At 34.5% G+C, this 22,298-nt stretch overlaps 4 protein-coding genes across 5 annotated transcripts; all 4 read left to right on the top strand.

The window, feature by feature from the left end:
* Window positions 1–169: 169 nt before the first annotated feature.
* Window positions 170–3,591, top strand: LOC125261186 (olfactory receptor 13C2-like). Its single transcript, XM_048179798.1, has 2 exons — window positions 170–1,497; window positions 1,727–3,591. Exon 2 carries the CDS (start codon window positions 1,732–1,734, stop codon window positions 2,719–2,721), a length of 990 nt encoding a protein of 329 aa, XP_048035755.1. The 5' UTR covers window positions 170–1,497; window positions 1,727–1,731; the 3' UTR covers window positions 2,722–3,591.
* Window positions 3,592–5,762: 2,171 nt separating this feature from the next.
* LOC125262909 (olfactory receptor 1082-like) lies at window positions 5,763–8,127 on the top strand. Its single transcript, XM_048181753.1, has 2 exons — window positions 5,763–6,171; window positions 6,496–8,127. The coding sequence occupies exon 2, from the start codon at window positions 6,531–6,533 to the stop codon at window positions 7,488–7,490; it is 960 nt and encodes a 319-aa protein (XP_048037710.1). The 5' UTR covers window positions 5,763–6,171; window positions 6,496–6,530; the 3' UTR covers window positions 7,491–8,127.
* Window positions 8,128–9,525: 1,398 nt separating this feature from the next.
* Window positions 9,526–14,691, top strand: LOC125262908 (olfactory receptor 1082-like). Of its 2 annotated transcripts, XM_048181751.1 has the most exons (2): window positions 9,526–12,798; window positions 13,463–14,691. In XM_048181751.1, the coding sequence occupies exons 1-2, from the start codon at window positions 12,460–12,462 to the stop codon at window positions 14,441–14,443; spliced, it is 1,320 nt and encodes a 439-aa protein (XP_048037708.1). In that variant the 5' UTR covers window positions 9,526–12,459; the 3' UTR covers window positions 14,444–14,691. The 2 variants fall into 2 exon arrangements, with proteins under 2 accessions (XP_048037708.1, XP_048037709.1); XM_048181752.1 differs by lacking the exon at window positions 9,526–12,798 and having other exon boundaries at window positions 13,282–14,691.
* Window positions 14,692–18,115: 3,424 nt separating this feature from the next.
* LOC125262907 (olfactory receptor 13C2-like) lies at window positions 18,116–20,356 on the top strand. The gene is made up of 2 exons (XM_048181750.1): window positions 18,116–18,246; window positions 19,271–20,356. The coding sequence occupies exon 2, from the start codon at window positions 19,302–19,304 to the stop codon at window positions 20,259–20,261; it is 960 nt and encodes a 319-aa protein (XP_048037707.1). The 5' UTR covers window positions 18,116–18,246; window positions 19,271–19,301; the 3' UTR covers window positions 20,262–20,356.
* The last annotated feature ends 1,942 nt before the right edge of the window (window positions 20,357–22,298 follow it).

Below are 22,298 nucleotides of genomic sequence, written 5' to 3'. Positions count from 1 at the left end.
GAAAGTGATATTTTTCATAAATATATATATATTTTAATTAGGCAATCTGTCGCATGTTTTTTGTAGTGTTATAGAATTTATTATTCATTTTGTTGGTCATAACAATGGGTTGATATATTTGTATTTTTCAAACATAAACTATTTTAATTTAGCTAATAAAAAAGCAAATAGTAGGTTATTTTATGGCAGGTTCCATTGTGACAACTTACCCCATATACAGTAGTGTGACAACTATCTATAGTTGCATTATAATGCACTCAAATGTTTTAGTTACAGAAACATGGATTATGACAACATTAATTTCCTTGTTCACTAAAAGTGTGGGATCCAATATTAGTTTACAAGGAAATGTAAACTAGGCAATGTTTCAAATGTAATCCATGTTGCTATAGCATTAAAATTTTTAGTGCCTGCATTATAATCCATCAGCTATAAACAATATAGGGTTATTTGCAACTTGATGACATTGCACCATTAGAGTAGTGAAACCTCTGGAGGATAATGACCAAGACTGAGAATTAACTTGTTTTCTGTTATTTTTTTCTGTTAAGTTCCATGTGACCTCTGCCCCCTCTGTGTCTGTTTTCTTGTGTGTGCACTGCAAGTCACGCTCCACTTGTTTTTTCACTGTTGCTTTACACTAATGAGCTTTGAGACCCTAGAATGAAATCTCTCAGGTACCACATGTACCTCTCCACAGATTTCCCTGAGAAAACACGGTGCTATTAGTAGGATAATTAACACATCTCTAATCTCATTGATGATGCAACACTTGTTGATTACTACACATTCACATTCATACATACTTTGCTGTGGGTAAAGAAATCATGAACTTACTTTGTATGACTGAAACCTAAATTAACCTAACAGACACAAAATATCATGAATAAACTGGCTGTTAGATTAGTAATACTGTCATCAGCTTACAGGTAAAAAAAAACATTACTTATGACGCATTGCCACAGAACACAGTATATAATTTACTACAATAGCTATAATTTACTAAGAATGTACTATTTCAAAAGTTTTGAACATGACTTCCTCACTACTAAAACAACATGTAGCTGTAATTTCCATACTTTTTGAGGGCAAAGTGCACCCTTCACATTGTCCAGGTTGTAGATAGTAAAGACACTCTCCAGAGGCTATGAGTTTCCAAAATAAAGTCTATTTTATTTGGAATAAACAGTTAGAGTGAAAAGTGAAAGTGTACTGTACTGCAGTTAAAAACCTGCAAATCCAAATATCGCCTTTTTGTCTAAAATATTTAGAAGCAGCAGCACAACAACAGTTTTTCCTCTCTATGGATCATTAGCTGTATGTGACGTAGCTGATCATGCTATCAGAGCCATGATTGGTCAACAATCCAACAGCCTGGCATTCATATAACTATCAGTGGCATTTATACTGTAGTATGTAACAGCTCCGGGTCATTCAGTACTGCGTGCCTGTATAAGCAAATTTACAGGACCCTATTGAGCCGCTCTTCACCTTTCTGTGGGTATTTCATACTTGAACAGCATTGTTTTTAAGCGAGCATGCATGTTAAATCATAAACGTGTTTTTAGAATATAGAATGTCTATATGCTTGTAAGTTTGGCCTTTTTTGTTGGGATCCAATTTAGAGTCCTACGTATAATGTAGAAAATAATTAAATATATTATTATATGAAAATTGTTTCAGTAAGTCTTACAGTGTGTAATAAAATGTATTCTTTTCTACCCAGACAGCATGAATACAGGATCAGTGAGCGAAATCACCATGAATCAAGATTTTACTGAAAATGAAAATATTTCCATTCCATCTTATTTCTACATCAGTGGTTTTTCTGGTATACCTCGCATGAAATACTATTACATATTTCTGTTTTTTGTCTACATTATTACTGTGCTTGGAAACTCCTGCCTCATGTTTGTTATCATTATAGACAGAAATCTTCACACTCCTAAATATATCGCTGTCTTTAACTTATCACTGACAGACTTTTGTGAGAGTACCGCTGCAATCCCTCAGCTACTGGACACATTTTTGTTTGGTAATCAGTTGATCCCATATAAATTGTGCATGTCCAATATGTTCTCTGTTTTATTATTCCTCGCAATGCAGTCACTAACTCTAACTATTTTGTCTTTTGACAGATTAGTAGCTATTTGTTTACCACTGAGGTATCATATGATTGTGACCCATAGATCAATGCTTGTTATAATTAGTTCTTCATGGACACTAGTAATGTTGCTAACAATCATTGGAGCAATTTTCATCAGTAGTCTTTCTTTCTGCAGAGTTATTGTCACTGTTAACAGTTTCTACTGTGATCACGGGCCTATATATCGTTCTGCATGTAACAATAATTACCCAAGTTCTGTGATTGCGAATTTGTTTCCAGCAATAATCCTTGGGTTCCCAGTATTTTTTATTATCTTTTCATATACATGCATAGCTGTAACATTGTTCAGAATCACAACCCCACAAGACCGTCAAAGAGCCATAAAGACATGTACTGCTCATTTAATATTAGTGGCTATATTTTATGTACCCATCACTTTTACATATGCATTTTGGTCCTTTATAAACACTAACACAAGGATCATCAATCTCTCTCTGACCTCTGCGCTTCCTCCAATGCTTAACCCTATAATCTACACATTCATGACAGAAGAGTTTGTGGTGTCTGTGGAAAGACTTCTTAAAAGAAGATTCATATTCCCATCTTGGAAATAAATATATATATTTTTTTTTACCATTTTAATAACATTAATAGTTGTGTTTTTTTTCAGTGTGGATTTCTTCATGATGTTTCCAATAATTGGTGCAATGTTTCTTTTTATTTTAGAATGCATTTCAGCAATTTAGTATCAGGTATCACAATGTCAGCTTCATCTGACAATGTCTTTGTTCACCTTATTTGTACTCCAATATAATACTAATCATCATCTAATTTTTCTGCATTGCTTTGCCTCTGCTTAAAATTGGCCATATCATGATGAAAATCCTTTATATTCCCCTGCAGAATCTTATTGTTCTTGGACCCCACTTTGATTTAATCGACTTGAAGAACTTTTAATGGAAATGCTAATTAGAAATCCTACAAAATCACTTCATGATATATGTCGCCTCAACAATGTAAATATGAAAATTAATTCAAATTAAGTCATCAGGCAAACAGACTTTGCACCCCAACTTGAGATCAATCAAAACATTGCATTTGTTCAATAGGACATTTTCACAATTCATTAATACCTCAACCTTACTACAATTACATTCCACTTTTTATTTTTATGACAGTCAATTGAATGTAACAAAAGCAGAAAACTTTAGTTGAATTTGATCATTTTGACACTAAGTCTTTTTCTTTATCAATGCATAAATAATCTTAATGAAACACTATTACACCTATTAAAGATAAGTAATGTAATAAACATTGAGGGTCAAGTGTCTAATTTAAGGAAACACTAATCACTATAATGATAAAAACAAATAGTTTCAATAAAACATGAAAATTAATTTTCCATCACTAACATAACATCACTGGACCGTAAACAGATTGTATACTGTAAAAAAAAAAGTTAAGGTAAACCCAGATCATTTAAGTAAACTAGTTCTGTCATGTCAACTCTCGGAGTGTTTGGCATGGTGTAATATGACCATGCCAAACACTCTGAGAGTTGTCATGACAGATATGACAATGTAGATATATTTGGTCTTGGCGGAATAGATCTGCTACACTGCTGCTTTATTGCTGCTGCTGCTGCTGCTGATTATTGCTGTACGGGACTTGCTACTGCCAATACATACACGACACGCTGCTGTGAGCAAGTAAGACATGCTGCTGCTGTACAGTATAATGTACATGAATAACCATAGCAGATCTATACAGGTGGAGCTGGGGAAGGTGGAGGGTTTCTGAAGCACGCTGCACTGCTAAGCAATGCCAACTCATGTATTTAAAGATTAAGCATGCAAGCTCATTGGCTACTAATACAGCAGGAACCAATGTGAACCAATCTGTGACCTATAGATAATGATGCGATAATTAGCAGGTTGTGTTAAAGGACCTATTAGCCTGCCCATTAGAGTTTCATGCCAGAACTTTGTATTTATAGGATGGTTTTTTTTATTTTTATGAATCTTATGCAAATCGCCTTTCCTAATAATATGCTAGTTAGTTAGCAAGTTCCACGACGAATGTGGCTACAGTTAAAGGCCAGTTCACACTGCACAGATAAACTCCAACAAACACGTCTGTTGGAGTTTGCTGGATCAGGACGCAGCCTCCGAATTGAGACGCAGCTAGTGTGGTATGCATGTGATACCCCTGTCAGCGTCTGTTGCTGTTGGTCGGAGTTTGTTTTCACAAGACTGAACATGTTTAATCGGTGTTTGTCGTGTTGCAGAACATCTGAGCAGTGTGGTATGATTTTCCAACAAACTCTGACGTAATCTGACCTGGCCACGAACCGTTGCCATGATGATGAGGCAAGTCCCTTGCAAAGACTGCTGTTTGATAGTGCCGGCTCCTCACGAGCACACAAAGCACTGCAAACGTGACATCACAGCTTGTTCATTATCAAAATAATACAGTCGAACAAACATATATGTCGTCATTTCTATTTAGAACCTTCTCACTCTAATTCATAACTGCACTTTTATAATGAAAAATGCATTAAGGTGCATTAAGGGTGAACAGTAGCTCATTATTATTTAAAGGGACATGCACCGAAATGGGTAGCTGTGAACATAGTAAAGTAAAGTAAAAAGGGTGTTTTTTTACACAACCATTAAGAAATTTTAATCAAAGTATGTTATAGATTTTTCATGAAGACTCTAAAGAATCATACTACCTTGTGGAAAATTGGCATCCGTTGTCCCCTTTAATAGAAAAGTGCCTACTTTGGGAATGCCATGGATGTAACCAGTACCATCTTTTGGTTGGCTAACATGTATAAAGAAAAGCTATAATTAGCTATGTCCTTCAGAAGAGAAGTTAAATGGAGGTCCTGACTCTCTGTGGTCATTAAAAAATCCCAGGATGTCCTTCAAAAAAGAGTACGGTTGTAACCCCGACATCCTGGCCAAATTTGCCCAATGTCCATCATGGCCTCCTAATCATCCGCATATACTGATTGGCTTCATCACTCTGTCTCCTCTCCACCAATAAGCTGGTGTGGGTGTTCTGGCACAATATGGCTGCCATCGCATCATCCAGGTGGATGCTGCACATTGGTGGTGGTTGAGGAGATTCCCCCTTCCATATGTAAAGGGCTTAGAGTACCCAGAAAAGTGCTATATAAATGTAACAAATTATTATTAGCATTCCTATAACACCCGATGTACTTGTTACATCAGAAGAAGAATAGCGTCTACGCTAATATTAATCTCTCTGTTTATCCTGAGGTCTACCGTAGTCAGTCGGATCCGGGCCGTATCCAGATCAGATGGAGGACATGCATCGGGGGTAGCTGAACTGAGCTGAATGATGACATCACTGTTTTCTCCAGAGCCAATAGATGAATTAACTAAATTAATAACTATTGATTTTTACAAAGGAATGAATCAATACTGAACTTACTTAAGCTGGACAATGACACCATTTTCTTCTGGTGCTGCTGTGCAGTTATCACTGTAAAACTGCTTTGACACAATATGCATTGTAAAAAGCACTATAAATAAAGGTGACTTGAGTTGACTCCTTGGCTGAACTGCAATCATTGACAGTGGTTCCACAAGATTTAAACATCAAGGATGTATTAAACAGAATTGTGTTAACTCAACTGATCTTAGATGTTTCCAAATAACTTAATTTAATCAAGTTCGACCTACATTAAGTATTTGAGTAGAGATAACACGTTTCCATCAGGTGGAGATCATGTTTAAATCAAGTTCAGACAAAGAGTTTTTCTTTCAAAGAGCCAAAATACACAATAACTATGAATTGCCATGAGACTGTGTTGGCTGTAATTGTTGCATTTCTCTTCTTGTTTTTTATCTTTCCTTTAGTGATTATGATTATGCCAGTTCTGTGCAATGATTGGTCAACTGACAAGTCTGGAGAGGCCTGCCATTTGTATATGAGGGATGTATAGTTCAGTACATATGAGGTCAGAGAAAGTCTTTTTACAGCACTGTGTGCCTGTATTAGCTTTACTGTATTGTGCAGCTCTTCACCTTTCTGTGAGTACCCCCATAGCTAATGATTCTGAAATCTTGCATGTTATATACGAAATCTTTAATTTGTTTAATTTGGCTGTTTTTTAAGATGCATTTTAAAATATAATCGATTTTAGAGCTTGAAATATGTAATATGCTCATATTTTTGGTCTTGATTTGCAAGGATAAAGTATAATGGCAAAAAATAATGAATTATAATTGCTTAAGGTCAAATTGGAGTAAAAGTATCTATCTGACATTCCCATATTGCAATATTTGTTGTAGAGGAAAATAGCATAATGAAATCATTACTTACAACTCTGAATAATGTACTCATTTTCTTCCCAGACAGGATAAACACAAGATCAGTGTTTGAACTGACCATGAATGAAGATTTCGCTGAAAACAGGAATATTTCTATTCCATCTTATTTCTACATCAGTGGTTTTTCTGGTATACCTCACGTGAGATACTATTATATATTCTTGTTTTTTGTATACATTATTACTGTGCTTGGAAACTCCTGCCTCATGTTTGTTATCATTATAGACAGAAATCTTCACACTCCTAAATATATCGCTGTCTTTAATTTATCACTGTCAGACGTTTGTGAGAGTACCGCTGTGATCCCTCAGCTACTGGACACATTTTTTTTTGGGAATCAGTTGATCCCATATGGATTGTGTTTGTACAATATGTTCTCTGTCTTTTTATTTCTTTCAGCGCAGTCACTAACGCTAGCTGTTCTGTCTTTTGACAGATTCATAGCCATTTGTTTACCACTGAGGTATCATATGATTATGACCCATAGATCAATGCTTGTTATAGTTGCAGTCACATGGGCAGTGGCACTGTTTGTGATAATTACTGCTACAATTTTCATTAGTAGACTTTCTTTTTGCAGAGTTATTGTCATCATAAACAGTTTCTACTGTGATCATGGGCCTATATATCGTTCTGCCTGTAGCAATAATTTTCCAAGTTATGTGATAGGCAGATTGTATCCAATAATGATTCTCGGGTTTCCTGCATTTTTTATTATCTTTTCATATACATGCATAGCTGTAACATTGTTCAGAATCACAACCCCACAAGACCGTCAAAGAGCCACAAAGACATGTACTGCTCATTTAATATTAGTTGCCATATATTATGTACCCATCACTTTTACATATGCACTTTCGTCCATTATTAACACTAACACAAGGATCATCAATCTCTCTCTGACCTCTGCGCTTCCTCCAATGCTTAACCCTATAATCTACACATTCATGACGGAGGAGTTCATGGTGTCTGTGAAAAGGCTTCTTAAACAGAGAATCATATTCCCATCTCCAAAATAAACGTCTTTATCAACATTGTAATCACATTATTACTTTTAGACACTTTTCTCTTTTTTTTTTCTTTTTTCTGTGAATGTTTAGAATAATGTATGCTTCTATAATATCACAGGTTCTATAAAAAGCCAGACAACAGGTATCATGACCTCATTAACAAATTTTGAAACCACTAACAAACTACTGTAATGTAAGCCACAATTTACATTATGAAAAAAAAACTACAACAACAACAATAAAACAAATAATGTGAAGGTTAAATCATTGTTCTTTTAGTGTGAATTTCTTTTGTTCTGACATACATTGAAGTCTTTATTTTACAGTCTTTTCATGAATTATTTTTATCAAACACTTTCATTGTGAAATGCAAATCTTTTGCACTTAATCGTTTCAATAACACATGCATCACTACATTGGCAACTACACAGTTAATGTTTTTCAAACAAAACAACCTAAAGCACAACATCAATGTTTGCTGGCCCGTCCTCGATTGAAGCACAGGCACTACTCTTCAGCACAATGGTAACCTCACAAAAATCAGACAATACAGAAACACTTTAAATCCCAAGGCAAGGCAATTTTATTTGTATAGCACATTTCATACACAATGGTAATTCAAAGTGCTTTACATAAAAAAGAATAATAAAAATAGAACATAAGGAATAGAAATAACAGTAAAAACAGAGAATTTTGCTATCTGGATGGAAGAGCTAGGAAGTCTCAGGGAGTTTGTTGTTGTTGTTGTCGTTGTTGTTGTCCATCAGAGTGGATCTAAACGGATCTATCCATCAGAGCGGATCTGAATGGATCTTCCTCACACGACAGGACTGCTACCTGTTAAGGCACTTCAAACTGATAAACACAGTTTCAATCTCCCCTTTTGCCAAGACACCTCAAACTGCACCACACAGCCCTAATCCCCCTTCCGGAGATATCTTATCTATGCAACGCAGTTCAAATTTCCCCTTTGGAAATTTCCCCCTTTGGAAAGTGTCCTGACTGTAATCCAGAGATATCTTAACCATGCACTACAGCTTAAATTTCCCCATGGTTTGTCTCCTTATCCAAATTTACCAAATTTTAACCTAATCACTTTCTTCCTAATTCTCCCAGCTCTTTCAACCAGACAGCAATATTTAAAATACATTAAAAGTCAGAATAACAAGATGATACATAAAAGATATAAAATACATTAAAAATGAAATAAAAACAGGAAAAGGAATTAAAAGAATAAAAAGATAATACGTATAAAATAAAGTGCAAACAGTTCGGACATAGCACAGTGCTCAATCAGCAAATGCATATATAAAAAGATATGTTTTGAGTCTGGATTTGAATGTGGCTACTGTTGGAGCACACCTGATCTCTTCTGGAAGCTGGTTCCAGCTGCGGCTGGCGTAACAGCTAAAAGCAGACTCTCCTTGCTTTGAGTGAACCCTTGGTATTTCTAAATGACGATCCTGATGATCTGAGTGATCTGTTAGGTTTATATTCTATGAGCATATCTGCAATGTATTGAGGTCCTAGACCATTGAGTGATTTATAAACAAGTAACAGTACTTTAAAATCAATTCTAAATGCAACTGGAAGCCAGTGCAAGGACCTGAGGACTGGTGTGATGTGTTCATGTTTTTGGGTTCTGCTCAGAATCCTGGCAGCAGCATTCTGTACGAGCTGCAGCTGTCTTATGGTCTTTTTGGGAAGACCAGTGAGGAGCCCATTCCAATAATCCACCCGGCTGGTAATGAAAGCATGAACAAGTTTCTCTAAGTCTTGACTGGAGACAAAGCATCTAATTCTTGCAATATTTTTGAGATGATAATATGCTGATTTAGTTATTGTCTTTACATGGCTACTGAAACTCAGGTCTGACTCCAAAATCACACCAAGATTCCTGACTTGATTTTTAGTTGTTTGACCCCTAGAGTGAAGGTACATGTTCACTTTGAGAACTTCATCTTTGTTTCCAAATGCAATGATTTCAGTTTTGTCTTTGTTTAACTGAAGGAAGTTTAGACACATCCAATTTTTAATTTCATCAATGCATTGGCACAGGGAGTCAATGGGGCTGTAGTCGTTAGGTGATAGGGCTAGGTAAATCTGGGTGTCATCATTAAACATAGAACACTAAACACAAACAGATCTCAGATCTCAGCAGAGGATGATTACTACTAAACAACAGCTTCACTTATTAAAAACTAGTTTGACTTTATTTCTTTCATACATGCATAAAAATATTTATTGAGAATTAACAGAGGTTTAGATGTTGATGTCTTATTGAAAATAATAGTTTAGTTTGAAGTCACCATTATGGTGATTCTTGTTTTCTTTAATTGGGCTCTTGACTTATTAATATTAGTTTTTTTTCTGGCTGTTATAACTGTGTGTTTATAAAGTATGTTTTTTGTAACAAGGTGAACCAAGAGAAACTGAGGTGTTGTTGCCACTTGACAAAATTGTAATTTCTGATTCACTCTTAATATCCAAAGATTAAATCTCTGAATATATTATCTGTTAATTTCACATTGTTAATTATATCCGCCCTGTGATATTGTCGCATTAATGTTATGACACTCAAATACTGTAAAAGATTTTATAAAATCATTATGCAAAAAATGTTTAGAGCTGCGATCTTTTAGACACACAGGCATCAAGAATCAGTTTATGAATCTCAACAATGGTGACAATCAACAAACGAAAAGTTTATCTGAATTATTTGTTGATTGTCACCATTGTTGAGATTCATACACTGATTCTTGATGTCTGTGTGTGTCAGTGATTTGATAAGTCAAAACTGTCTAATGAGTTTAAAAAAACTTGAAATATCACAACATTGAAGGGTATCATGTGGTAGCATTCTAGGATTACAATACACAATAATGTAAAAATAAAAACTCATGCTAATGATTAGTGTTAGATTACGGCTCCTAAATGTCTCATCCCAGTCCTCTTAATTGGCAATTGAATAAACAATTACTCAGTGCTGAGGGAGAATATAGTCTCAGTTTATTTAGTAGAAGAGAGAATATATAGAAAGAGTACAATGGGTGTAGTATAGGTTTAACCAATGAGAGAGAGAATACATCATATAGCTCATGGTATAGGAATGTGATACATATAGAAAAACAAGTCTAAATATGGTCACCTCCCGGTCAGGTACCCAGGAGTTCCTTGGTATCCCAAAGACCTTCTCCTATGCTTGTAATACAAAAAGCAGGGACCATTCCCTGTCTCCCATTCAATCCTAGTAGAGCCTTGTTCCTTATATGGAAATGGTTCTGGTACATAAAGAAAACCATATGTTAAAACATAGGATACAACTTCAACAGAGGGCAAAGGGCCCTCTGTCCACTTTCCTTCAATGCCAACATAAAATCTATCAATTAGATTCTGGATAAAATCAGTGAACTGAACCACTACATGATGATTACTGTATTTCATCAATCATTAGTTAGCTATCATCACCTGATCACATTTTCTTCTGGCTCACCTTGCCTGTGTTATAAATTATGTCTGTAAGTCTAAATGATACAGTAGCTCTAAAGTTTTTCTGCATAATGATACTATAATTAATGTGAAATTAACAGTTAATATATTCAGAGATTTGACTTTGGGTGCTATCAGTGAATCAGGCCACTAAATGATGATTAGGGGGCCTATCAGATTGGTACACCCAGCGCAATGCGACGGCAGGCACGACACAAGTGTTTTTTTGCTAGTTTCAGCCTGACGCAGTTATCATTTTCACATCCAGTGCCCACATTGTTTAAATTGCATATGCACTCGCACCCATCTGTTCACCCATGGGCGCGCCTTTTCTGAAAACGAGGTGTGTTCAGGTGCATTGTTGATGTGTTGCTATTTTGAGGCAACTGAAAACGACTGTGCCATTGACTTTAGACTAGGTTTTTACTGGTCGTTTTTGCAGTCGTTTTCAGTTGCAGTATTTTTTTTTTTATTTAAAGGGCGCGTTAGTAATATGTGCCTATGGGCAGGTGCACAATGCATGGTCTTTGTGCATCACTGAATGAGCCAGTATGAACATGCCCAGACAGGTTATTAAACCAAACAACCAGTTCGAAATGAATTATGTTATTAACACAAAAATAAACATGAATGAACATCAGAAGGTATGTTGTTTCAACTGTGGAAAGTTGTCAATACACCATTTTTTCAAGTTCAAGTCCACCAAGGTTAATCTACTAATGATTCTCTACAGAAACTTTTTTTAGGCTGGTTGAAAGTCTCCTCATATCCTGATAGCAATCACTATGTTAAGCAGTCTAAATGTATTTTTATAAATATATATAATCTGTGGAAGATGTAGGACCATAAAATGTTCGTTCAATCATTGCATTTGGTCTGAATGAAACGATAGCATGTGTTCAGTCAGTGTGTGTTTGCATACCACTGCGCAGCCTGTTCTCGTAGACATCATTCGTCATCAGCGTGTTCACATACGCTGTGCAGACAGAGTGAGAATGGCAGGCAAACAGCAACAACCTAATTTTTCTTTAGTAGTAGTGTTACTCACTGTACTGTAAACTTTCCTCACCTGTGAATGACACATGATGTAATACAATAACGTTGTCTCTGGTAGTCTTGTTTCTGGTCTGTGTGTGTTCATGTGTTTTGGAGGACGCGTGGCTTTAGACGGCGATTTGCAGGGAGAAGGGATCATCAATGTTGCCTAGTTTGGCTACTTTAATACTGTTGCCGCGGGTTGAAGTGACCACAAATAACATGATATTTAGCCCCTGGAATGCAAATTTTACCAGGGGAACCCCACCAAAAATGCGGATTTTACCACCCAGAATGCGGTGGGGGACCGTCCCCCAAAATGCAATTGGGCTAGTTATTTTTATTAGTGTAATATAATCAGTAGAGTTTATTTTCTGTTAAGAACAATGAACTTTAAGTAGCTTATATTTGAGTAAAATTAACTTGTTTCATTTTGTAAATTTGTACAATAACTATGAATTGCCATGCGATTGTGTTGGTTGTAGTTGTCATGTTTCTCTTCTTGTTTTTCATCTTTCCTTTAGCGATTCTGCAGGTGCTAAGTAAAAGGCGCCCTTCGCATTTACTTGCAGCATCTCTGTGGATTAGTATGTGTGATCTGTGTCTGATTCTGATGTATCTGATTATGCCAGTTCTGTGCTATGATTGGTCAACTGACAAGTCTGGAGGGGCCTGCCATTTGTATTTGAGGGATATACTGTATAGTTCAGTACATATGAGGTCAGTGGAAGACTTTTTACAGCACTGTGTGCCTGTATTAGCTTTACTGTATTGTGCTGCTCTACACCTTTCTGTGAGTACACCATAGTTACTGAACCTGAAATCTTACATATTCAATTGAAGTTTTTAAAGATGTATGTTAAAATAAATTTGGTTTGTAATATCTAATATGCTCATACTTTTGGTCTTGTTTTGCAGGGATAAAAATTAAGGGTCCCACTTTATATTAAGTGGCCTTAACTACTATGTACTTACATTTAAATTAATCATTCGATACAATGCACTTATTGTGTACATACATGTTTTTACATTGTACTTATATTTTAAAAACACATGCATGTAATTATATCTGTAATTAATTTCTGTAATTACATTTATAATTACACTGTTGATCCATCCCTTACACCTTACCCCTACCCTTAAACCTACCCATACCACCAAAGCTTTCCCTGTATCCCACCTCAATAGCAGCAAAAGTGTTTTGCAATTCAATATGAACCCAATAAGTACATTGTACTTATTTTTTGATGTAAGTACATAGTAGTTAAGGCCACTTAATATAAAGTGGGACCAAATTAAGTATAATGGCAAAAAATAATGTATTGTAATTGCTTACAGTCAAATTGGAGTAAAAATATCTATGCAAGATTCCATTGTAGCAATATCTGTTATAGAGGAAAACAGCATAATGAAATAATTTCTTACAACTCTGAATAATCTACTGCTTTTCTACCCAGACAGGAGTGTGTGAACTGACCATGAATCAAGATTTCGCTGTAAACAGGAATATTTCTATTCCATCTTATTTCTACATCAGTGGTTTTTCTGGTATACCTCACGTGAGATATTATTATATTTTCTTGTTTTTTGTATACATCATTTCTTTGCTTGGAAACTCCTGCCTCATGTTTGTTATCATTATAGACAGAAATCTTCACACTCCTAAATATATCGCTGTCTTTAATCTATCACTGACAGACATTTGTGAGAGTACCGCTGTGATCCCTCAGCTACTGGACACATTTTTATTTGGGAATCAGTTGATCCCATATGGATTGTGTTTGTACAATATGCTCTCTGTCTTATTATTTATTTCAGCGCAGTCACTAACGCTAGCTGTTCTGTCTTTTGACAGATTCATAGCCATTTGTTTACCACTGAGGTATCATATGATTGTGACCCATAGATCAATGCTTGTTATAATTGGAGTCACATGGGCAGTGGCACTGTTTATGATAATTATTGCTACAATTTTCATTAGTAGACTTTCTTTTTGCAGAGTTATTGTCATCATAAACAGTTTCTACTGTGATCATGGGCCTATATATCGTTCTGCCTGTAGCAATAATTTTCCAAGTTATGTGATAAACAATTTGAACCCGATAGTGATTCTCGGGTTTCCAGTATTTTTTATTATCTTTTCATATACATGCATAGCTGTAACATTGTTCAGAATCACAACCCCACAAGACCGTCAAAGAGCCACAAAGACATGTACTGCTCATTTAACATTAGTGGCCATATTTTATGTACCCATCACTTTTACATATGCTCTTTCATCCATTATTAACACTAACACAAGGATCATCAGTCTCTCTCTGACCTCTGCGCTTCCTCCAATGCTTAACCCTATAATCTACACATTCATGACGGAGGAGTTCATGGTGTCTGTGAAAAGGCTTCTTAAACGGAGAATCATATTCCCATCTCCAAAATAAACCTCTTTATCTACATTGTAAATACATTATTACTATTAGACACTTTTGTGGTTTTTATTGTTTTTTTGTTTTTTTTCTGTGAATGTTTAGAATAATGTATGCTTCTATAATATCACAGCTTCTATAAAAAAAAGCCAGACAACAGGTATCATGACCTCATTAACAAATTTTGAAACCACTAACAAACTACTGTAATGTAAAAGCCAATTTACATGAAAAAAATAAATAAAATGAAATAAAACAAATAATGTGAAGGTTAAATCATTGTTCCTTTAGTGTGTATTTCTTTTGTTCTAACATACATTGAAGGAATGCACTGTGGCCAAGTAGCAAAAACAAGAGACAATAACAGTATTTGATTTTATGTAACCAGTTATAGTTATATAATAGTGATTACAAATAATATTGAATAAATGCATAACATACACTAAAAAAAAAAGAAAAAAAAAAAGAAAATGGTCAAATGACTGGCAGCAATGGCTGACAAACAAAACCTGCAAAATTAAAGTAAAATATCCTAATTTAAATAAAGTACAAATACTTTTACAGAATTTTTCATGAAACATTTTACAAAAAACAAAACAAAAAAGTCTTTATTTTACAGTCTTTTCCTGAATTATTATGATCAAACACCATCACTGTGGAATGTAAATCTCTTGCAGTTAATCGTTTCAGTAACACATGTATGAACTCACTGCATTGACAACTACACAGTTAATGCTTTTCAAACAAAACAACCTGAAGCACAACATCAATGTTTTCTGGTCCATCCTCGACTGAAGCACAGGCACTATATATATATATATATATATATATATATATATATATATATATATATATATATATATATATATTTTTTATATGTTGGTGTTCCATTTTATGTATATACAATTTGTTTAATCGACAATTTCTTTCCCCCCCCCCTCCTTTTCTATTTTAACCTCTGATTTACTGTAAAGCACTTTGGATCAACTATAGTTGTGTTAAATTTGTGCTATATAAATCAAATTTGACTTGACACTACTCTTCAGCACAATGGTAACCTCATAAAACTCAAGACAATACAGAAACCCTTTAAATCCCAACATAATAGAACATTAAACACTAACATATCTCAGCAGAGGATGATTACACAACTACAAAACAACAGCTTCACTTATTACAAACCAGTTTGACTTTATTTCTTTCATACATGCACAAAAGTATTTATTGAGAATTAACAGAGGTTTAGATGTTGATGTCTTATTGACAATAATAGTTTAGTTTGAACTCAGCATTATGGTTTTTAGTTTTTGTTAATTGGGCTCTTGACTTATTAATATGTAAATGTTTATATAGTAATAACTGTGTTTATAAATCATGTTTGTTGAAGCATGGTGAGCAAAGAGAAACCAAGGTGATGTTGGCCACTTGCTGATGATGTAATCTTCATCATCAATTGCTTAAACACATTTCTTGAAATTGTGCCTCCTTTCTCAAAACTCTAAACAGAAATCCATAACTTCTAACCAAATTCCCCAAACTTCCTATTTTCAGGTCAAAATGAAGCTCTAAACACAAAACCATTCAATCTTACTGAAAAAAACAAACTCATGCCTTCATACAAAACACACAAGCCCTCAAAAACACACACACTACAATATAGTCTTAGTGAGATCAATTCAAAACACTGTTACAAAAACCTCCTTTTGGCACTCAGGTATCATTTTACAGATCAATGTCTATCACAGTTATACAACATAAATAGAGCAGATATATGGTATATATATAACAGATACAGTGAAATTCAAGTTTTGAGAAAAGTTTATCTTCATTACACTGTAAAGAGATCTTTCAGTAGATGAAAAGCACTAGAAAAGAAGAGTTGAAATATTAAAGAATTGAACATAAATCACAGAACAGTAAAAAAAAAAAAAAAACAACAAAAAAACAATTCATCATCCTCGACCAAATTGCATTACAGTACTTGTAATGACCATATTTGCCATACTAGTTTCTTAGTCTTCTTCTTTAGACTTTCTCTCCCTTCCCTCAGTTCTTCAAAAATATGAAACATAAGAAGTATTTATGGCTATAAATCAATTTGACAATTATGCGTTTGAGGGCGAACAACATGTGCTCCAGTATTTACTATACATAGAATAGTGAAGTTTCTCTCATCTAAACTGCTGCTACTGTGTACTGTAATTATACTGTGTGTGTAAGTAGTATAAAAACCCTGTAGATGAGCCTGTAGACCCACTGCCCTCATGGTCATTCCTACACAAGAACACGGTCAACTATAGTGATTTGTACTTCATCAGGAACAAATGTCCTTTGACCCCATCCCCTATTTATCAACTATTTATATTATCCTGAGATTCTGATTGGTGTGTCATCAGTTTTGCTACTCAATGTTTACACATGGATAAATATGTGCCATTTGAATTCACAGTGTGACACTTGACACTTGTATCTTTGTTTCTAGAGCTGAATGAACCATTTGGGAAATTGTGTCAAATGAAGCAGTTATAGTGTGTTAGCAATTGAGAAAAACTATAATACCCAGAGGTTAAATCTCTGAATATATTACCTGCAATATTTTAGACACACAGGCATCAAGAATCAGTGTATGAATCTCAACAATGGTGACAATCAACAAATAAAAGGTTCATCTGTTTATCTGAATTATTTGTTGATTGTCACCCTTGTTGAGATTCATACACTGATTCTTGATGTCTGTGTGTGTCTGAATGATTTGACAAGTCAAAACCACCTAATGAGTTTACATTTTTTTTTTTTTTTCAAAATATCATGACATTTTTGGATATCATGTGGTGGTACTCTAGGGGTATAATACACAATAATATAAAATTAATAAGTTATGTAAATGATTAGATTCTGAATAAAATCAATGAATTTGACCACTATATGATGAATACTGTACTTCATCATCATTAAACCAACTTCACCTGATCACATTTTCTACATTATACACCCAGTGCAATGCGACACCAGGAACGACGCAAGTGTTTTTGCTAGCTTCAGCTCGACGCAGTTATCATTTTTACGTCCAGCACCCACGTTGTTTAAATAGCAAATGTATTCGCGCCCATCTGTTCGCCCATGGCGCATTCAGGCGCATTTTTGCCGTGTTGCTATTTTGAGGCAACTGAAAACAATTGTGCCATTGACTGTAGACCAGGTTTTGGCTGGTCAATAGTGCAGTCGTTTTCAGTTGTAGTATTTTATTTATTTATTTATTTTGTTATTTAAAGGGCTTGTTAGTAATATGTGCCTATAGGCGGAGTATACTCTGCTTGATACACACACATGGATGTGCAGCAGCACACAAACATGCCAAATATTAAAAATAAAAGGATTACAATGAAAAAGATTATTATTATGTACATAAAGATGCCTACATGTCATAATGGATAGTCATTGTATGTATTAGAATTACCTATTTGCAGTAAGGACGAATGAAGTTGGCTTATTATTAGGGCCTTATCATCAAGAAGTGTCCGACATCACCTCATGTTCTCTTAAATTCTAAAATTTAAGAATTTTAGAAAATTTAACCTTAAACATTATGGAGCACCAAATGAATAGCAGTATAAATCTTTCTCCTCTCTATGGATTAGTATCAGTGGCAGTGCCAGTTCTGTGCTGTGATTGGTCAGCTGACAAATCCAGTGAGGTCTGGCATTTGTAGTACAACTGATCGACTGAAGGATATATAGTTCAGTATGTAACAAGTCAGGGAAAGTCTTTTTTCACAGTGCTGTGTGCCTGTATACAGCAGAAGTCCTCTTCACCTTTTTGTGAGTACAAAATTTTAAAGATGTGTATTAACCTTAACAATCATAATAGCTTTTAATGTAAATCATTAGAACATTTTCTGTCTATGTCAATATGTTGCGTGCCTTAAAATATACAGTACAGTCCAAAAGTTTGGAACCACTAAGATTTTTAATGTTTTTAAAAGAAGTTTTGTCTGCTCACCAAGGCTACATTTATTTAATTAAAAATACAGTAAAAAACAGTAATATTGTGAAATATTATTACAATTTAAAATAACTGTTTTCTATTTGAATATATTTCACAAAGTAATTTATTCCTGTGATGGCAAAGCTGAATTTTCAGCATCATTACTCCAGTCTTCAGGATTATTTGATGAATAGAAAGTTCAAAAGAACAGTGTTTATCTGAAATCTAATCTTTTGTAACATTATAAATGTCTTTACTGCCACTTTTGATTGATTTAATGCATCCTTGCTGAATAAAAGTATTCATTTCTTTAATTTCTTTTCAAAAAAATAAAAATAAAAATTCTTACTGACCCCAAACTTTTGAATGGTAGTGTATAATGCTACAGAAGCTTTGTATTTCAGATAAATGCTGTTCTTTTGAACTTTCTATTCATCAAGGAATCCTGAAAAAAAAAGTACACAACTGTTTTCAACATTGAAAATAATCATAAATGTTTATTGAGCAGCAAATCAGCATATTAGAATGATTTCTGAAGGATCATGTGACACTGAAGACTGGAGTAACGATGCTGAAAATTCAGCTTTGCATCACAGGAATAAATTACTTTGTCAAATATATTTAAATAGTACACAGTTATTTTAAATTGTAATAATATTTCACAATATTACTGTTTTTTACTGTATTTTTAATTAAATAAATGTAGCCTTGGTGAGCAGACGAAACTTCTTTTAAAAACATTAAAAATCTTAGTGGTTCCAAACTTTTGGACTGTACTGTATGCCGTACAGAAATGCCATGCCATTTCAAATGATTTCTTATCACAATGACTAAACACACTTATTTCTGCCCAGACAGGATAAACACAAGATCAGTGATTGAACTGACCATGAATCAAGATTTCTCTGAAAACAGGAATATTTCTACCCCATCTTATTTCTATATCAGTGGTTTTTCTGGTATACCTCACATGAGATACTATTACATATTTCTGCTTTTTGTTTACATAATTTCTTTGCTTGGAAACTCCTGCCTCATGTTTGTTATCATTATAGACCGAAATCTTCACACTCCTAAATATATGTCTGTCTTTAACTTATCACTGACAGACATTTGTGAGAGTACCGCTGTGATCCCTCAGCTACTGGACGCATTTCTGTTTGGGAATCAGCTGATCCCTTATGGACTATGCTTATCCAATATGTTCTCCAATATTTTATTTTTTGCAGTGCAGTCACTGACTCTCGCTGTTCTCTCGTTTGACAGATTAGTAGCTATTTGTTTACCACTGAGGTATCATATGATTGTGACCCATAGATCAATGCTTGTTATAATTAGTTCTTCATGGACACTAGCAATGTTGCTAACAATAATTGGAGCAATTTTCATGAGCAGACTTTCTTTCTGCAGAGTTATTGTCACTGTTAACAGTTTCTACTGTGATCACGGGCCTATATATCGTTCTGCATGTAACAATAATTTCCCAAGCTCTGTGATTGCCAGTTTGTTCCCGGCGATCATCCTTGGTTTCCCGGTATTTTTTATTATCTTTTCATATACATGCATAGCTGTAACATTGTTCAGAATCACAACCCCACAAGACCGTCAAAGAGCCACAAAGACATGTACTGCTCATTTAATATTAGTGGCTATATTTTATGTTCCCATCACTTTTACATATGCTCTTTCATCCATTATTAACACTAACACAAGGATCATCAATCTCTCTCTGACCACTGTACTTCCTCCAATGCTTAACCCTATAATCTACACATTCATGACAGAGGAGTTCATGGTGTCTGTGAAAAGACTTCTTAAAAGGCGCATCACATTTTTACCTTGGAAATAAATTTAAATATACCATTAATTTTATATTCTCTGTTGTGAAGTTCATTTTTAAAACAGTTCTTTATCATACAATAAATGTCTTTTTTTTATTTTGAAGCACAAAATTGTCATTCATCATTTCTATAGGCATTTTAGTTTTTTTTCAATAAAGAGTTCTAAGCTTTAAATCAATTCAACATTTCTGACATTTAAAAACAAAACCCCATATTAAAGGTGAAGTGTGTAATTTCAATTATTTATTCATCTCATATTTTTTTTTTCTTGTGAGTTTAAAAAAAGGGGGATGTTTTTTTTTATTTGTGTGGGTGGCTCTCGTTGTAGAATATATGTGCATTAAATATGCAACAGTATTGTAATTTCACTCTTTTTCTGTAAAATAAATGTATTATTATTATTAAATAGTTCAATAAATATATTGCAGTACAATAGTAATATTATATATTTCTTTATGCATTTATTATTTTTTATACTTTAATGAACTAAAAATAATATTGTTTTAATAATAACAACTATTATTATTATATTGTATATTGTATATTTATATTCATTGGGTCCCATTGTGGATGAAGTAGAGAGATTAACTCCGTCTTGTAATGATCCATCTGTAATGTACACACAACAGCAACATGTAGTTTGAGAAGAACAGTGATTCGATGACTTTTAAAATCGTGTAGTGTGTTACCGGCATTAGTCTTGGAGTTTGTTAACTTAAAAACTTTGATTTAACTGATTGTCTCAATTTTTTTGAGTTCTACCAACTCTTTACACTGCCAGATCTGAGCCACAAGCAGGCCATAGCAATGCCACATGTCGGCCAAGAGCAAAGAAATAAATCAGAACTGGACCTCATCTGAGCCACAAAATCCTTCTATCCATCTTAGCATTAACAAGCAGAATCACTGAAGGAAAGAAGAGAACAGAAAAAACAGACCAACAGAAACACAAGAGGTACAACTGACTTCAGCCACAGCCTTAGATGAAATTAACTGAAGATAAAGGCAGCTGAGGATGATTAAACAACTCCACAAATAGGATTACAGCTTCACATATTACAAACCAGACTGACTTAATTTCTGTCATTCATCTACATAAATTCTTACTTAGAATTAACAGAAGTTTAACACTCTTGTTTGTTTCATTTGAAGTCACATTTGCAGTAGCAAAGAAAGCTGAAATGAGATCAGATGATGGTTTTATAATCATCGTAAAATAGCCTTGATCACTGATGTCATTAGAATGTAATAATTGTGTTGTGCCGTTAATACATTTATATTGCAAACTCTGTTTTATTGCAACATGAGATCACACTGTATGGGTTGAAATCATGTTTGATATTTACGATTCTTGATTGGGCTGCTTCTGACATAATACCCACGAAAACCAATAAGAACGAGCAAGCTTCAACTACCGGATGTTGCATGCTTCTTTAGCTTAAATTTGGCAGCCACAAACATGCCTCGAAAGTGGAGTTTTGAGACAGAAGATCACCCATGTTCCTTTTTTTCTATTTTGTTTTTTCACTCTAAAGCAGAATGTGTGGCAGGAGAGCCTGCTGACAAACTTGATTGTCCTCCATTTGTTTTTCTTCTCAAGTCATGTTTGATGTCACTTACATCACTCCAGTGAGAATATTCTTCCAGCATCACTCCATCACCACCTTTACCCAGCAGGCACAGGATGTACTCCACAGGATGTAGCCCCTCATTAATGGAACTAACGACTGAAGATGTTACAACTGACCTCAGCCACAGCCTTAGATCAAATCAACTGAAAATTAGAGAAGACATAAATTACTAACCAGACTGACTATTTCTGTCAGATATCTACAGAAGTTTTTTTCTGTGAATGTGCGAGACTTCCGATGTATTAGCTGCTATAGGGAAATAACGAGAAGAATATCAAAGTAAATTGTAAAACTAAGGTGGAAAGGCACGTACAAAGCGAGTGCTCTGTAAAAGAATGTGTATATGCACAGGCGCGTATACAGTCTTTCTTTACAAAGTGACATTGCCAACTGCTTGTCTTGCATAATACAACG

The sequence above is a fragment of the Megalobrama amblycephala genome, linkage group LG2 (genome assembly GCF_018812025.1).
Source record: "Megalobrama amblycephala isolate DHTTF-2021 linkage group LG2, ASM1881202v1, whole genome shotgun sequence".
Lineage (NCBI taxonomy): Eukaryota > Metazoa > Chordata > Actinopteri > Cypriniformes > Xenocyprididae > Megalobrama > Megalobrama amblycephala.
Note: the sequence above shows the minus strand (reverse complement) of the source record. Positions and strands in the feature narration are given on the sequence as shown.

Bases quoted from the DNA above. Each gene is read 5' to 3' on its own strand.
- LOC125262909 (XM_048181753.1), top strand. From the start codon at position 6,531: ATGAATGAAGATTTCGCTGAAAACAGGAATATTTCTATTCCATCTTAT.
- LOC125261186 (XM_048179798.1), top strand. From the start codon at position 1,732: ATGAATACAGGATCAGTGAGCGAAATCACCATGAATCAAGATTTTACT.
- LOC125262908 (XM_048181751.1), top strand. From the start codon at position 12,460: ATGAATTGCCATGCGATTGTGTTGGTTGTAGTTGTCATGTTTCTCTTC. The intron at 12,799-13,462 runs GTGAGTACACCA...TTTTCTACCCAG, and splicing joins GTGCTGCTCTACACCTTTCT to ACAGGAGTGTGTGAACTGAC.
- LOC125262907 (XM_048181750.1), top strand. From the start codon at position 19,302: ATGAATCAAGATTTCTCTGAAAACAGGAATATTTCTACCCCATCTTAT.